The 17,384-nt window shown below is 43.5% G+C and overlaps 1 protein-coding gene across 2 annotated transcripts in view; it reads left to right on the forward strand.

Annotated features, from left to right (window-relative positions):
• The first annotated feature begins 376 nt into the window (after positions 1 to 376).
• The window catches only part of LOC109894301 (serine/threonine-protein phosphatase 6 regulatory ankyrin repeat subunit C), a 40,747-nt gene continuing 23,739 nt past the window's right edge, over positions 377 to 17,384 (forward strand). For both annotated transcript variants that reach the window (XM_020487703.2, XM_031823886.1), the window contains exons 1-10: positions 377 to 554; positions 2,627 to 2,710; positions 13,320 to 13,398; positions 13,777 to 13,847; positions 14,098 to 14,298; positions 14,531 to 14,618; positions 15,143 to 15,285; positions 15,520 to 15,732; positions 16,010 to 16,088; positions 16,355 to 16,469. In XM_020487703.2, the coding sequence (XP_020343292.1) occupies positions 528 to 554; positions 2,627 to 2,710; positions 13,320 to 13,398; positions 13,777 to 13,847; positions 14,098 to 14,298; positions 14,531 to 14,618; positions 15,143 to 15,285; positions 15,520 to 15,732; positions 16,010 to 16,088; positions 16,355 to 16,469 (1,100 nt within the window). In that variant the 5' untranslated portion in view covers positions 377 to 527. The remainder of the gene's footprint in view (positions 555 to 2,626; positions 2,711 to 13,319; positions 13,399 to 13,776; positions 13,848 to 14,097; positions 14,299 to 14,530; positions 14,619 to 15,142; positions 15,286 to 15,519; positions 15,733 to 16,009; positions 16,089 to 16,354; positions 16,470 to 17,384) is intronic.

Consider the following 17,384-nt stretch of genomic DNA (forward strand, 5'->3'; position numbering starts at 1 on the left):
GACGGTCTAAAGTTATACTGTTACATATGCATATTTTATAATATTTTCATGAATCTGTAGCAAATTAGATGGAAAGATAGCAAGGTTGACAACTACAAAAGATTGTAAAAAAAAAAAACATGAATGTTCTCAACAACAAAAATTAGATACAGCTACCCAACACACAACTAGTCCAGGTAGTTTTCTTGGAGAAGACCGATATAGAAGGGTATAACACTCATTGCAGACATATTTTTGTGACATAGTTACGATATTACTATACTAAAGGAATAATCTGGTGAATCATTACATTTATGGATAGATGTTGCTACACTATTCAAAGTGACCACTATGTCGCTGCTGCACTAGCTAGCTTTACCAACTGCAGCCGTTCAGAAACGCACACTTGTGTCTATCAGAGCAATAACAACGGCGAGCAAACACGCCACAGAACAAACCCTTCCCCGAATAATTGCCCCTATAACACATATCGCAGTTACATCTCCACCCGATCCTAATGAAGAAGCTTCGGCCTGACTGACTGGGAGATGGGAGTACAAAACATAACAGACCAGGTGGGTAATGCAAATTAACGTTAGCTAGCTAAAACATTCCTTTTTGAAACCGTTGCTTCCTTTATCACTATTTCCTCATGAGGGCGGGTTTGATAGCTAGCTCACGCTAGCTGCGGTGCTTGGCCTGAAAAGTAGTTTATGGCTATTTAAACGATGCAGTCTCACATTCTACATGCTCCAATAAAGTATTCTAATGTGGGACGGTTTTCTAAAATGATGTCCCCAATGACCTGTTCGCTTGCTAATGCCAACTAGTTACATTTGGCAATAGGATTTTACACGCGAACGTTAGACCAGTTTGCCTAACCAGTCTAGTATATTTAACTAAATGATTTATGATGGAGTTGAGCGACGACTGAAACGCGAACGTCACATACAGTTTAGTAAAAAAAATTAAACTACTGATTTCAGCACCCAACGAATAGCCCCCAATTACACAGAACAATGTCGTGTTTAATTTCGGGCTATTCGTTGGGTGCTAAAATGAGTAGGTTTCAATAGAAACGTCATTTTATGTGAGGTCGGAGCTCCAGTCCGTCCACACTGGTTGCCGCTCAACTCCATTATAAATAGCGGAGTTGAGTTTAATCGGCTAGCTAGGCTTCCATTCCATGCGGTAGCTAGTTAGCTAGCATTGGCGATGAGTCATATTCAGATTTGTAGCCAGCTAACTGTCTAAGCATTTGGGATTTTATCATTTTCGGCATGCACACCTTGTTCAGACAACAACCAACCGATGTATTAAATGCTTAGCTAGCTAACGGTAGATAGCTGGCAGCGAGGGTACAGACTTAGCTACTGTAGCTCGCTGCAATCAGCTAGCTAGGGACTGGGCTGTCACTAACATTTATTGGTAAGGTCTCTTGCTAGTTGCACATACATGCTAGCTAGCTGCACATTGTGTATTTAGCTAGTTAACGAGACCCTATGTTAATCTATAATAAGCTAACTTCACTTCCATCAAATGTTACGATTGAATCACACTGCGTGATGAGGCGTTTTCCAAGTACGTTGTGTTGGGTGCATGCAGCTAGCTAGTGAGCAAATCTGACTAGTGTCTGTCTGCTAGTAATTCCCAATCAAGTTCAAATGGCTTGCTAATGACAATCATCCACTCTGTGTTATCAAGGAAGCATCACACCAATATCATGCTGACATGTAGTCTGACTCTGACAGTGTTATGTGATTCAGGAGAACATTTCAAACAACTTTGCAAGAAATATTCACAGGAGGATCTGTATGTCATTAGGGTGGCTTGGGGATAAACGTCATTAGGCTAGAATGTATGCGTTCACTGCTGCCCGCGCGCGTCTCTGTGTCGACCACTCATCTCTGCCTTGGCAAACATCTGTTTTCTCAAACCACATTGCATTTGGTCTCCCAGGGCAATGAATGCAAGTCAATGATACCTATATTAGTATTTCCCAAATCATGTCCAAATTAAGCAATACGGTCAGAGGACGTGTGTTATATGGCCAATATACCACATCTAAGGGCTGTTCTCAGCAGGATTCAATGCATAGTGCCTGGATACAGCCATTGGGTGCCTTATTGCTATTATAAACTGGCTACTAACGTAATAAGAACAGATTTTTTTTGTCGTACCCCTTGTTATATGACCCTTGGTGCATTGTCTGATATACCACGGGTTTCAGCCAATCAACATTCGGGGCTCAAACCACCCAGTTTATAATAATTTAAAAGTAACTTTGAGTTACACATTTGAGATACTTTAGGATGATTTGGACAGGAAGGGTGAAAATAAAATAAAAATACATTAAAACCTCAACCCCATCTAAATAAAAGTTAAATTAAAAAAATACTATAAATCATAGTACGGATGTTAATAGTGAGATGTGCAATGTCATTTTGTTCCTATATTTAATTAAAATAAGATCATTTGACTTCTGTTTTTAAGAGTTAATTACTCAAACGCCAAAATAAATTGTATAAAAATGTGTTACAATCAATCTTCAGGGAGCATTTTGTCCCAACCCCCCCCCCCCCCCCCCCCCCCCTTGTTTTTTGACTCTTAAAAACATGGTATTTATTGTGTTTATATTCTCTTCCAGACTCCACTGGTCCAGGCTATATTTAGCCGAAATGCAGAAGAAGTGAAGTTTTTGTTGCACAAGAATGAAGAGGTCAATGCACTGGTAAGATGGCTCGCTACACATGAACATGACCCCGTGTGAATCAATTTCCTCCACATCTCGCTTAACGGGCCAGCCAGTTAAGCAGGAAGGGATTACCTGTCAAATCCTCTACATGCTTTGACCTTCCTGTCAACTTTGAATCAGTTATAGTTAATATCACACAGTCAATCAATCATCCTTTGGACCAGTAATGTTATACCCACAATATTTTGCACTTCACATTCTTGGTTTCAGCTTCCAACAGTAGCTATGCATGTTCTCTTAAAGAGCCATCTTGTGAGTAAGCTGTATTTTGTGTGTGTGTGTATGTGCACTGAACGTAAATGCACGTGGCCCATGTATTTGAGGACAAGGAGCAGATTAGCTTATGGTTAAGGGATTGATGGGAGGAAAAGCTTAGCAGTAAGGGATTTTGGGCATCTTCCATCCAAGTAAGTAGCTGGTCAGTTCAGGTTCCTCACTCATTCTACCTTTCTGGTAATCTGACCAGTTGGCTGTCAAGATTAAAGGACCCCCCACCCCAGAGGAAGTTGCAGCCACTATTTCAATGTAATTTCCTGTCCTAAAGAAGACATACACATTTAGGTTCCACCTCCAAATAATGAAGGCTACTTATGCATATTAAAAAATTGGGTGTGGGAATTTCCATGTGGAGTTAATAACTATCAACAAATAGGGCAATGACAGCTGTCGGTGTAGCTAGCTAGCATGATAATATTATCTAGCCAGCTAATGTTATCTGTCGTTGCTGTTTTTTGTTGTTGACTACACCATATTCAAAAGATTAGCCAGCTTGTGCTATAGCAGGTTCTGGAGCTGGATTCGTCATAATTATTGCTGTAGGGAAAACATCGCTAGAGATGGAAACCACTGGCCTATCTTTGACTTCGCCATCTATTATTATCTCAAGTTTTGGCATCTTCCTTAAATTGCATCAGCAAATCCGCCATAGAAATAGTTAGAGAAATATGAAGCTCCGGTAATATGGACAACTATTGAAAGATAGTTGACGTGTTTTTCTATATTGTAATGGACCAATCCTATCATATCACACCATTTATAACATTTCTAAAATGGTCAGGTGTGTGTATTTTATTTTTATAAAATACACATACAGTGCCTTGCGAAAGCATTCGGCCCCCTTGAACTTTGCGACCTTTTGCCACATTTCAGGCTTCAAACATAAAGATATAAAACTGTATTTTTTTGTGAAGAATCAACAACAAGTGGGACACAATCATGAAGTGGAATGACATTTATTGGATATTTCAAACTTTTTTAACAAATCAAAAACTGAAAAATTGGGCGTGCAAAATTATTCAGCCCCTTTACTTTCAGTGCAGCAAACTCTCTCCAGAAGTTCAGTGAGGATCTCTGAATGATCCAATGTTGACCTAAATGACTAATGATGATAAATACAATCCACCTGTGTGTAATCAAGTCTCCGTATAAATGCACCTGCACTGTGATAGTCTCAGAGGTCCGTTAAAAGCGCAGAGAGCATCATGAAGAACAAGGAACACACCAGGCAGGTCCGAGATACTGTTGTGAAGAAGTTTAAAGCCGGATTTGGATACAAAAAGATTTCCCAAGCTTTAAACATCCCAAGGAGCACTGTGCAAGCGATAATATGGAAATGGAAGGAGTATCAGACCACTGCAAATCTACCAAGACCTGGCCGTCCCTCTAAACTTTCAGCTCATACAAGGGGAAGACTGATCAGAGATGCAGCCAAGAGGCCCATGATCACTCTGGATGAACTGCAGAGATCTACAGCTGAGGTGGGAGACTCTGTCCATAGGACAACAATCAGTCGTATATTGCACAAATCTTGCCTTTATGGCAGAGTGGCAAGAAGAAAGCCATTTCTTAAAGATATCCATAAAAAGTGTTGTTTAAAGTTTGCCACAAGCCACCTGGGAGACACAACGAACATGTGGAAGAAGGTGCTCTGGTCAGATGAAACCAAAATTGGACTTTTTGGCAACAATGTAAAACGTTATGTTTGGCGTAAAAGCAACACAGCTCATCACCCTGAACACACCATCCCCACTGTCAAACATGGTGGTGGCAGCATCATGGTTTGGGACAGGGAAGATGGTTAAAATTGATGGGAAGATGGATGGAGCCAAATACAGGACCATTCTGGAAGAGAACCTGATGGAGTCTGCAAAAGACCTGAGACTGGGACGGAGATTTGTCTTCCAACAAGACAATGATCCAAAACATAAAGCAAAATCTACAATGGAATGGTTCAAAAATAAACATATCCAGGTGTTAGAATGGCCAAGTCAAAGTCCAGACCTGAATCCAATCGAATCTGTGGAAAGAACTGAAAACTGCTGTTCACAAATGCTCTCCATCCAACCTCACTGAGCTCGAGCTGTTTTGCAAGGAGGAATGGGAAAAAATGTCAGTCTCTCGATGTGCAAAACTGATAGACATACCCCAAGTGACTTACAGCTGTGTAAGGAATCGCTATTATTTTTTATTTATTTTTAGAACACACTCAAAAACCTCGAAGCTAACCAGCTAACTAGCTACAAGCTATTTAGTCATTGTTAGTTTTTTTAAAACCTGGATAACACTCGCCAGTCCAGCTTCCCTGCCTCATCCACCGCTGCCCCCTGGACACTGATCTCTTGGCTACATAGCTGATGCACGCTGGACTGTCCATTAATCACGGTACTCCATTCTGCTTGTTTTTATCTGTTGGCCCCGTTGCCTAGTCTACGCCATTTTACCTGCTGTTGTTGTGCTAGCTGATTAGCTGTTGTCTCACCTACTGTTTTAGCTAGCTTTCCCAATTCAACACCTGTGATTACTGTATGCCTCGCTGTATGTCTCTCTCAAATGTCAATATGCCTTGTATACTGTTGTTCAGGTTAGTTATCATTGTTTTAGTTCACAATGGAGCCCCTAGTTCCACTCTTCATACCCCTGATAACTCCTTTGTTCCACCTCCCACACATGCGGTGACCTCACCCATTACTACCAGCATGTCCAGAGATACAACCTCTCTCATCATCACCCAGTGCCTGGGCTTACCTCCGCTGTACCCGCACCCCACCATACCCCTGTCTGCGCATTATGCCCTGAATATATTCTACCATGCCCAGAAACCTGCTCCTCTTATTCTCTGTCCCCAACGCTCTAGGCGACCAGTTTTGATAGCCTTTAGCCACACCCTCATACTACTCCTTCTCTGTTCCGCGGGTGATGTGGAGGTAAACCCAGGCCCTGCATGTCCCCAGGCACCCTCATTTGTTGACTTCTGTGATCGAAAAAGCCTTGGTTTCATGCATGTCAACATCAGAAGCCTCCTCCCTAAGTTTGTCTTACTCACTGCTTTAGCACACTCTGCTAACCCTGATGTCCTTGCTGTGTCTGAATCCTGGCTCAGGAAGGCCACCAAAAATTCAGAGATTTCCATACCCAACTATAACATCTTCCGTCAAGATAGAACTGCCAAAGGGGGAGGAGTTAGCCTGCAAAGTAATGTCATACTTTCCAGGTCCATACCCAAACAGAGTCCCTGATCCACCTCTACGCAGACGACACCATTCTGTATACCATTCTGTATACTTCCGGCCCTTCTCTGGACACTGTGTTAACAACCCTCCAGGCAAGCTTCAATGCCATACAACTCTCCTTCCGTGGCCTCCAATTGCTCTTGAATGCAAGTAAAACTAAATGCATGCTCTTCAACCGATCGCTGCCTGCACCTACCCGCCTGTCCAACATCACTACTCTGGACGGCTCTGACTTAGAATACGTGGACAACTACAAATACTTAGGTGTCTGGTTAGATTGTAAACTCTCCTTCCAGACCCATATCAAACATCTCCAATCTAAAGTTAAATCTAGAATTGGCTTCCTATTTCGCAACAAACCATCCTTCACTCATGCTGCCAAACATACCCTTGTAAAACTGACCATCCTACCAATCCTCGACTTTGGAGATGTCATTTACAAAATAGCCTCCAATACCCTACTCAACAAATTGGATGCAGTCTATCACAGTGCAATCCGTTTTATCACCAAAGCCCCATATACTACCCACCATTGCGACCTGTACGCTCTCGTTGGCTGGCCCTCGCTTCATACTCGTCGCCAAACCCACTGGCTCCATGTCATCTACAAGACCCTGCTAGGTAAAGTCCCCCCTTATCTCAGCTCGCTGGTCACCATAGCATCTCCCACCTGTAGCACACGCTCCAGCAGGTATATCTCTCTAGTCACCCCCAAAACCAATTCTTTCTTTGGCCGCCTCTCCTTCCAGTTCTCTGCTGCCAATGACTGGAACGAACTACAAAAATCTCTGAAACTGGAAACACTTATCTCCCTCACTAGCTTTAAGCACCAACTGTCAGAGCAGCTCACAGATTACTGCACCTGTACATAGCCCACCTATAATTTAGCCCAAACAACTACCTCTTTCCCAACTGTATTTAATTTTAATTAATTAATTTATTTTGCTCCTTTGCACCCCATTATTTTTTTATTTCTACTTTGCACATTCTTCCATTGCAAAACTACCATTCCAGTATTTTACTTGCTATATTGTATTTACTTTGCCATCTTGGCCTTTTTTGCCTTTACCTCCCTTCTCACCTCATTTGCTCACATTGTATATAGACTTGTTTATACTGCATTATTGACTGTATGTTTGTTTTTACTCCATGTGTAACTCTGTGTCGTTTTATCTGTCGAACTGCTTTGCTTTATCTTGGCCAGGTCGCAATTGTAAATGAGAACTTGTTCTCAACTTGCCTACCTGGTTAAATAAAGGTAAAATAAAATAAATAAAAATAAAATAAAGTTCGAACTACTAATTTTGAAAATTACTCTCTCCAGAAATAAGTCTCTCACGGTTGCCGCTTGCTACCGACCCCCCTCAGCTCCCAGCTGTGCCCTGGACACCATTTGTGAATTGATCGCCCCCCATCTAGCTTCAGAGTTTGTTCTGTTAGGTGACCTAAACTGGGATATGCTTAACACCCCGCCAGTCCTACAATCTAAGCTAGATGCCCTCAATCTCACACAAATCATCAAGGAACCCACCAGGTACAACCCTAACTCTGTAAACAAGGGCACCCTCATAGACGTCATCCTGACCAACTGGCCCTCCAAATACACCTCCGCTGTCTTCAACCAGGATCTCAGCGATCACTGCCTCATTGCCTGTATCCGCTACGGAGCCGCAGTCAAACGACCACCCCTCATCACTGTCAAACGCTCCCTAAAACACTTCTGTGAGCAGGCCTTTCTAATCGACCTGGCCCGGGTATCCTGGAAGGACATTGACCTCATCCCGTCAGTTGAGGATGCCTGGTCATTCTTTAAAAGTAACTTCCTCACCATTTTAGATAAACATGCTCCGTTCAAAAAATGCAGAACTAAGAACAGATACAGCCCTTGGTTCACCCCAGACCTGACTGCCCTCGACCAGCACAAAAACATCCTGTGGCGGACTGCAATAGCATCGAATAGTCCCCGCGATATGCAACTGTTCAGGGAAGTCCGGAACCAATACACGCAGTCAGTCAGGAAAGCTAAGGCCAGCTTCTTCAGGCAGAAGTTTGCATCCTGTAGCTCCAACTCCAAAAAGTTCTGGGACACTGTGAAGTCCATGGAGAACAAGAGCACCTCCTCCCAGCTGCCCACTGCACTGAGGCTAGGTAACACGGTCACCACTGATAAATCCATGATTATCGAAAACTTCAATAAGCATTTCTCAACGGCTGGCCATGCCTTTCGCCTGGCTACTTCAACCTCGGCCAACAGCTCCGCCCCCCCCCCCGCAGCTCCTCGCCCAAGCCTCTCCAGGTTCTCCTTTACTCAAATCCAGATAGCAGATGTTCTGAAAGAGCTGCAAAACCTGGACCCGTACAAATCAGCTGGGCTTGACAATCTGGACCCTCTATTTCTGAAACTATCTGCCACCATTGTCGCAACCCCTATTACCAGCCTGTTCAACCTCTCTTTCATATCGTCTGAGATCCCCAAGGATTGGAAAGCTGCCGCAGTCATCCCCATCTTCAAAGGGGGAGACACCCTGGACCCAAACTGTTACAGACCTATATCCATCCTGCCCTGCCTATCTAAGGTCTTCGAAAGCCAAGTCAACAAACAGGTCACTGACCATCTCGAATCCCACCGTACCTTCTCCGCTGTGCAATCTGGTTTCCGAGCCGGTCACGGGTGCACCTCAGCCACACTCAAGGTACTAAACGATATCATAACCGCCATCGATAAAAGACAGTACTGTGCAGCCGTCTTCATCGACCTTGCCAAGGCTTTCGACTCTGTCAATCACCATATTCTTATCGGCAGACTCAGTAGCCTCGGTTTTTCGGATGACTGCCTTGCCTGGTTCACCAATTACTTTGCAGACAGAGTTCAGTGTGTCAAATCGGAGGGCATGCTGTCCGGTCCTCTGGCAGTCTCTATGGGGGTGCCACAGGGTTCAATTCTCGGGCTGACTCTTTTCTCTGTGTATATCAATGATGTTGCTCTTGCTGCGGGCGATTCCCTGATCCACCTCTACGCAGACGACACCATTCTATATACTTTCGGCCCGTCTTTGGACACTGTGCTATCTAACCTCCAAACAAGCTTCAATGCCATACAACACTCCTTCCGTGGCCTCCAACTGCTCTTAAACGCTAGTAAAACCAAATGCATGCTTTTCAACCGGTCGCTGCCTGCACCCGCATGCCCGACTAGCATCACCACCCTGGATGGTTCCGACCTAGAATATGTGGACGTCTATAAGTACCTAGGTGTCTGGCTAGACTGCAAACTCTCCTTCCAGACTCATATCAAACATCTCCAATCGAAAATCAAATCAAGAGTCGGCTTTCTATTCCGCAACAAAGCCTCCTTCACTCACGCCGCCAAGCTTACCCTAGTAAAACTGACTATCCTACCGATCCTCGACTTCGGCGATGTCATCTACAAAATGGCTTCCAACACTCTACTCAGCAAACTGGATGCAGTCTATCACAGTGCCATCCGTTTTGTCACTAAAGCACCTTATACCACCCACCACTGCGACTTGTATGCTCTAGTCGGCTGGCCCTCGCTACATATTCGTCGCCAGACCCACTGGCTCCAGGTCATCTACAAGTCTATGCTAGGTAAAGCTCCTCCTTATCTCAGCTCACTGGTCACGATGGCAACACCCATCCGTAGCACGCGCTCCAGCAGGTGTATCTCACTGATCATCCCTAAAGCCAACACCTCATTTGGCCGCCTTTCGTTCCAGTACTCTGCTGCCTGTGACTGGAACGAATTGCAAAAATCGCTGAAGTTGGAGACTTTTATCTCCCTCACCAACTTCAAACATCAGCTATCTGAGCAGCTAACCGATTGCTGCAGCTGTACATAGTCTATTGGTAAATAGCCCACCCTTTTCACCTACCTCATCCCCATACTGTTTTTATTTATTTTTCTGCTCTTCTGCACACCAATATCTCTACCTGTACATGACCATCTGATCATTTATCACTCCAGTGTTAATCTGCAAAATTGTAATTATTTGCCTACCTCCTCATGCCTTTTGCACACATTGTATATAGACACCCCCTTTGTTTTCTACTGTGTTATTGACTTGTTAATTGTTTACTCCATGTGTAACTCTTTGTTGTATGCTCACACTGCTATGCTTTATCTTGGCCAGGTCGCAGTTGCAAATGAGAACTTGTTCTCAACTAGCCTACCTGGTTAAATAAAGGTGAAAAAAATAAAAGGACTCGCAGCAAAAGGTGGCGCTACAAAGTATTAACTTAAGGGGGCTGAATAATTTTGTTTTTCAGTTTTTGATTTGTTAAAAAAGTTTGAAATATCCAATAAATGTCGTTCCACTTCATGATTGTGTCCCACTTGTTGTTGATTCTTCACAAAAACATACTGTTTTATATCTTTATGTTTGAAGCCTGAAATGTGGCAAAAGGTCGCAAAGTTCAAGGGGGCCGAATACTTTCGCAAGGCACTGTATGTATGTGTATTTTAAATGTTTTATTATACAGACTAGATGGAAAAATAAGTGAAAATTGGCCATTTTCAGTTTAAAATAAAATAAAACAGAGTTGCAAAAACATGTTTAATTTGCTCCATGGCTGAGGCGGTCAAGTGGACACAAGGCTGTTTGGCTCATCTCAGTCATGAAGAGGAAGAACTTTGCAGCTGTTTCTGATTTAATAAACACATGCCATGCTGGTCGTTGGTAACATTAAAATAAAACCCAGCCCCAAAAATAATGTAGGTTGAAATTGATTTTTGTCATATCATAGGAAAAGACACTGCATTCACATGGATTTGCACAAAGTGGGCATTTCTGATATGTCACAACAAGGCCAAAAATACATTGAGCCCCGAAGTATTGGGGCAGTGACACATTCGGTTGTTTTGGCTCTGTACTCCAGCACTTTGGATTTGAAACAATACAAGGTTAAAGTGCAGACTGACAGATTTAATTTGAGGGTATTTTCATACATATCGGGTGAACAGTTTAGAAATTACAGCGCTTTCTGTACATAGTCCCGCCATTTTAGGGGGCCAAAAGTATTGCGACAAATTCACTTATGTCCATTAAATTAGTAGAAAGTAAAAGTGTTTTGGTGCTATATTCATAGCACGCAATTACTACATTAAGCTTGTGAATCTACAAATTTCTTGCATGCATTAGGTGTTTGTTTTGGTTGTTTAAAATGTTTTTGTGCCTAATAGAAATTAATGGTGAATAATGTATTGTCATTTTGGAGTCACTGTTATTGTAAATATCAATTGAATATGTTTCTAAACACTTGGGGCTTGATGCTTCCATGATTTAAGGATATTCCTGAATGAATCATGAATAATGATGATGGTTTAGAGGCATAAGTATCATACACCCCCCCTGGGGGTGTAACCTCCCCTGTCATTGTAAGGGTGAGCGGTTGGGTGAGGGTATGATATTTGTGCATCTGTAACTTTCTCAGTCATCATAGTCATTGTATTATTTCAAATCCAAAGTGCTGGAGTACAGAGCCAAAACAACGTGTCACTGTATAATACCATCGTCTTTCAGCTTGAAAAAGTGGATTTCGATTTATGTGGGCTATTAAAGAACCCTGACACAATGCTCTAGGTCCACTTTACACACACACAAGCACACACAACCAGCAGCCTCGCAGGAGCTAAAACAGGGAGAGGCTAGAAACTTCTACAGGGAGAGGAAGGGGTGTTCAATTGAGTGCATGCTTTCAATCAGCACTGGTTCAAATATGGCTTGGTGCCAGCATGTAAATTCAGTAGCTGCAATTTGTCAAATGTCACAACAAAAACTTAAATCAGTAAGTCAGTTTGTATTATATGTTAATATACTTTGCATTTGTCATGGAGTCTATTTGGCAGAGGTCAAATATTATACCACTGTAAATACTCAGTTGTGGCCACTAGACCTGGGGCTGTATTCAATCACTACTTAAAGTCAAATAAGATTCTGTTCAAGCACAGCAAAAAAAAAACGGTTTGAATTAATATGCTGTTGAGCTTCCTGTAATTCACTTTCACATAGTTAACAGTTTTGTTGCATAATGCATCCAAACATGAATTCTTGCAATGCAAGACAGATTACATATTTAACTTGTACAACCAAAACCCACAGGGATCCTTGTCCTTAAACAGCCTCTCTTCCCGGAGGCCTAAAATTCTCACATGGCCTCCAGTGAGGTGAGTGAGGTGAGTGCTGATTTCCTTACTAGGGCTGCAATGAGTGAGGCCTGAGTCATTCACTTGTGGGTTTACACTGACTGCACACATTCCAGTATGGAGGACAGGGTCAGCGAACAGGCTAGAGATGCCTGAGCAATTTTACTCACCAAGGTGGATTTCAAGCCCCACTTTTGTTGCCTGGCTACTCAGACTCCTTGCGCTGCCAAACGCTAACATTTAGTTTCTTCTCTGCAACGAGTCTGGATCTGAGTACCTCCCAATGATTTCTAGAATGCAATCACATTCGGACCATTCTGATTGGTCACAAAAAAAACGATTGGTTAGTCCAGAGCCAAAATGCGCGTGGGTATGCTGCGTTTTGAAAGTTAGAGTTTAGTTAGATGATCCAATCGCTGATAACTTTATGTACAACAGCACTCATTTTGACGTCAACACAAACTTCTTCAACGATGGCAGTCTCAGACTGAAGTCTGTAGCAAACATCGAGAGCAGTGGAAGAATTCAGTTTGAGTCGCCAGGGAACTTCTTTCAGTTTGCAGAATAAAAAAATCCGGCAGACCTAACCCCGACTGATTATTTTGTGAGTTAAAAGTTCCACTGTGCATTCATATTGAGTATTCTTTTAACTTGAATTTTTTTGCAGGATGATGGCAATTTTTATTTATGTATTTTTAATGTCCTGTGATTGAAAGCTATTTTCCATAGTTGGTGTGAAGTTCAAGCCTGTCATGTTAGATGTAGCATGTCTTATATTCTTTGGCTTTGGGGTTTATCGTTCAACTCACTGTTTGTTTTTAATACACTGCCTTAGGATGATATCAGAACCAACAGTGGGCTTAAATCTGGGCTCTTGCTAACTGTTGTTTCTCTGTCTGCTGTCTCTCCTCAGGACCAAGAACGCCGTACCCCCTTACATGCTGCTGCGTGTTTGGGTGACGTTCACATTATGGACCTTCTCATTAATTCAGGTAACGTTCTCCAGCACGAGACAGACCGTTTTCAGAGGGATTCGCATTGTTCACTCAATTATCCCTATCCTATTGTTTAATAAAGGACAGTTAATCATATCTGTTAGAATATACAACCATCATTGAAACCCTTTCTTCTTGTCAATGATGATAAGAAGCCCTATCCTAAAGTCAAACTGATAATGAAATCAGAGAAGTGTGCAAATGTTACTGACCATCTGAGGCCCATTGTGATTGGCTGAATTGGAACACATTTTCGATACTATCTGCATATTATAATTTTTTTTAAAGGTTGAGCTGAGCTACAGAATAGTTGACTGAGTTCGTCCTTTACCTCTCACTCTCTTTCTCTTGCCTGCTTGCTCCTCTCTCTCTCAGGTGCTAGTATTAACGCTAAGGACCAAGGCTGGCGGACTCCCCTGCATCGGGCAGCTGCCTCACAGAACGAAGTAAGACTATCTTTGCAGGACAGTGCCTTCTGAAGGCCATGTCAAATACAATATGTAAAACCTGCTACAGTCATTTACCTGGAATTCCTCATCAGTCTTAATAGCACTTCTCAGGGCTCATTTTCTTAGGTATTCAATATGGCAGATAAATTCATCTTCTCTCCTTCCTTGAATGAGTAGCTATATGAATGTCGGGTGATAAAGTTGCACTCCTTATACTTTTTATTTATTCTCCCACCGTCCTTCCCAGAAGGCCGTGGGGCTGCTGCTGAGACAGGATGCGGAGGTCAATGCCCGGGATAAATTCTGGCAGACGCCGTTGCATGTGGCTGCAGCCAACCGGGCCACACGCTGCGCTGAGGCTCTCATCCCCAAGCTGAGCAGCCTGAACGTGGCGGACCGCTCCGGCAGGACTGCTCTGCACCACGCTGCACACAGCGGCCACGTGGAGGTCGGGTCACAGCGGGGTTTTACGGTCATAGGGTGGAGGGTTTTGAGTAATACTGAAATGGCACCCAATCCCCTATAAAGTTCACTATTTTTGACCAGGACCCGGATAGTATCCGCTATACAGGGAACTGGTGCCATTTCAGACACAGCCTCTTTGCTGAGCTGGTCTTCCTCTCCTCAGAAAGGTGTCTTACTGTACCCATTTTAACTCACTATCTCCTGTCTGTATCCAGATGGTGAATTTGCTCCTCAACAAAGGGGCCAACCTGAGTGCCAGCGATAAGAAGGAGAGGCAGCCAATCCACTGGGCCGCATACCTCGGTGGGTGGGACCTTAGAATGGACACTTCCTTAAATTGACACACTTTCCTCTCCTTGTTCAAGAGGCTTGGCCTGAGCAAAGGCACTGATCTGGAAATCAACTTGCAAACCTCCTGTCAAGGGATTAGGGTTTTCACGATACCAGATTCTCCATGGCAAAAAAGAAAACAAATTGGAATAAACTCTATTGTCCTATTAAAAATCGACTATGTAAAATTGTGGGTGCTATAGCTTGTAAAATAAACAAATTTGACTAGGTGACAAATTAATGTTGTTTGGTTCTAACTTTGGTCGGTTTTCCTCAAGAAATTAAATCCTCCATGTTTTGTTTCCTTGCCACGATACATCCAAGTATTGTGATACTGGTAGCGTGACAACCCTACAAAGGATCCTTGTCTACAGAGAAGCAAACCTGTGCCAAATTGCATATCCTCACACACAAACAGAAAATTGCCAAGGCTTTCGTTAACCTGTCTGTAGTGTCTGTATATTCCATGAATGTACGGTTGTCTCCTCTTCCCTCAGGGCATCTGCAGATCGTGAAGCTTCTTGTGTCGCGGAGCGCGGACGCCATGTGCAGGGACAAGCGCGGTTATACCCCGCTCCACGCTGCAGCTGCCAGCGGCCAGATTGAGGTGGTCAAGTACCTGCTGCGGCTGGGGTCAGAGGTGAGGTGCCAGGGGGTGGGGCTTCATACGGTCACCATCATAAGGTCACTCAATCTGTCGTGTGGCTTCCTATTGTTGAATTCTTTGCTTGTGTTTTTTTACATTTTTATTTATTATTATATATTTTTTTTTTACAAAAGTGCATTCCTAGTATAATTTAGGTTAGGGCCTATCAGGGAAGTCGTCAGGCCCTATAACCATCTCATTTCTGCCTTTTCTTTGTCTCCACGTCAGATTGATGAGCCTAACGCCTTTGGGAACACAGCGCTCCACATGGCGTGCTACACGGGCCAGGAGGCGGTGGCCAACGAGCTGGTGAACCGCGGCGCCAACGTCAACCAACCTAACCACCACGGTGGCACGCCGCTACACCTGGCCGCTGTCTCAACCAACGGGGCACTCTGCCTCGAGCTGCTAGTCAACAACGGCGCTGACGTCAACATGCAGGTCAGTCGGAGGACTCCCGGGAAATGAGGGAATAAGGGATTGGTTGCACCCCAAATGGCACCCTATTCCTTATATAGTGCACTATGGGCCCTGGCCAAATGTAGTGCACTATATAAGGAATAGGTTGCCATTTGGGAGTCTTAGTCAACAGATGACAGAAGTGGCATTTATAAACAAGGATATTTTGAATAACATCCCAAGTTGTTTTGTGTATGTTTGAGGTACATCGATTATTTTCATAACAAGAAATGTTTTTGTTTCTCTCTTTCTCTCACAGAGTAAAGAAGGGAAGAGCCCTTTGCACATGGCCGCTATTCACGGGCGCTTCACCCGCTCCCAGATCCTTATCCAAAACGGTAACCACACAACACACATCATAAAACACAATATTATCACACACTACACTTCAAATACAAGGATAGTGTGTTTGTGAAAAGTGCCTGCAGTATTTCAGGGACAAACTTCAGTTGAAGCGCACCAGCCAAACATACACAACACTCATCCTCCAGCCCATAGCAACCACCACAACTCCAACAGCCGGATGGCATCTCATAACTGTGAAAAACAATATGGTGCAAATCTCCTCTGCCCGTAACCCTAACTCTCTCTCTCCTATGTGCAGGTGGGGATATAGACTGTGTAGATAAATATGGCAATACTCCTCTTCACGTTGCTGCTAAGCACGGCCACGAGCTGCTGATCAGCACCCTGATGACTAACGGTGCTGACACAGCCAGGTGAGACTGTTTTCCATAAGCGCGGCTACTTTCCACAGAGGATCAGTTTTGAGTTTGAAATTGATGTGTAGTCATTTTGATCTGATCGGTATGGGATAGACTTTTTCACGAGAGACCATGCCATGCAACCGCCTCGGAGATTATGCGACACCTTCGCCAGGTGTACACGGAACAAGGCCCGTGAAAACGATGTGCAGTGCAATCGATTTTGTTTGTGAGTCTTGCTCACACAAAGCCCCAAAGCTGTGTGCCGACTGTGGACCCAAAGCATAAAGAGAAGATGAGATTGGTTCATGCATAATGGCACGCGATTGTAGTGGCACAATAGTGTCCACTACAATCAACAAATGTATATCTTGTCAACTTTTTATATCTTGTCATGAATTCGGAACGTATTCAGACCCCTTCACTTTTTCCACATTTTGTTACATTATAGCCTTATTCAAACATTTCCCTCATCAATCTATAACCCATAATGAGAAAGTGAAAACTGTTTTTTTTTCTTCATTTTTGCAAATGTATTAACAATCTATATAAGGTCCCACAGTTGACAGTGCATGTCAGAGCAAAAACCAAGCCTAAGGTCAAAGGAATTGTATGTAGAGCTCCAAGACAAGATTGTGTCGATGCACAGATCTGGGAAAGAGTACAAACGAAATTGCAGCGTTGAAGGCTCCCAAGAACCATCATTCTTAAATGGATGAAGTTTGAAACCACCAAGACTCTTCCTAGAGCTGGCCGCTCGGACAAACTGAGCAATCATGGGACAAGGGCCTTGGTCAGGGAGGTGACCAAGAACCCGATGGTCACTCTGACCGAGCTCCAGAGTTCCTCTGTGGAGATGGGATAACCTTCCAGAAGGACAACTATCTCTGCAGCACTCCGCCAATCAGGCCTTTATGGTAGTGGCCAGAA

This window comes from Oncorhynchus kisutch, linkage group LG1, assembly GCF_002021735.2.
Source record: "Oncorhynchus kisutch isolate 150728-3 linkage group LG1, Okis_V2, whole genome shotgun sequence".
Classification (NCBI taxonomy): Eukaryota; Metazoa; Chordata; class Actinopteri; order Salmoniformes; family Salmonidae; genus Oncorhynchus; species Oncorhynchus kisutch.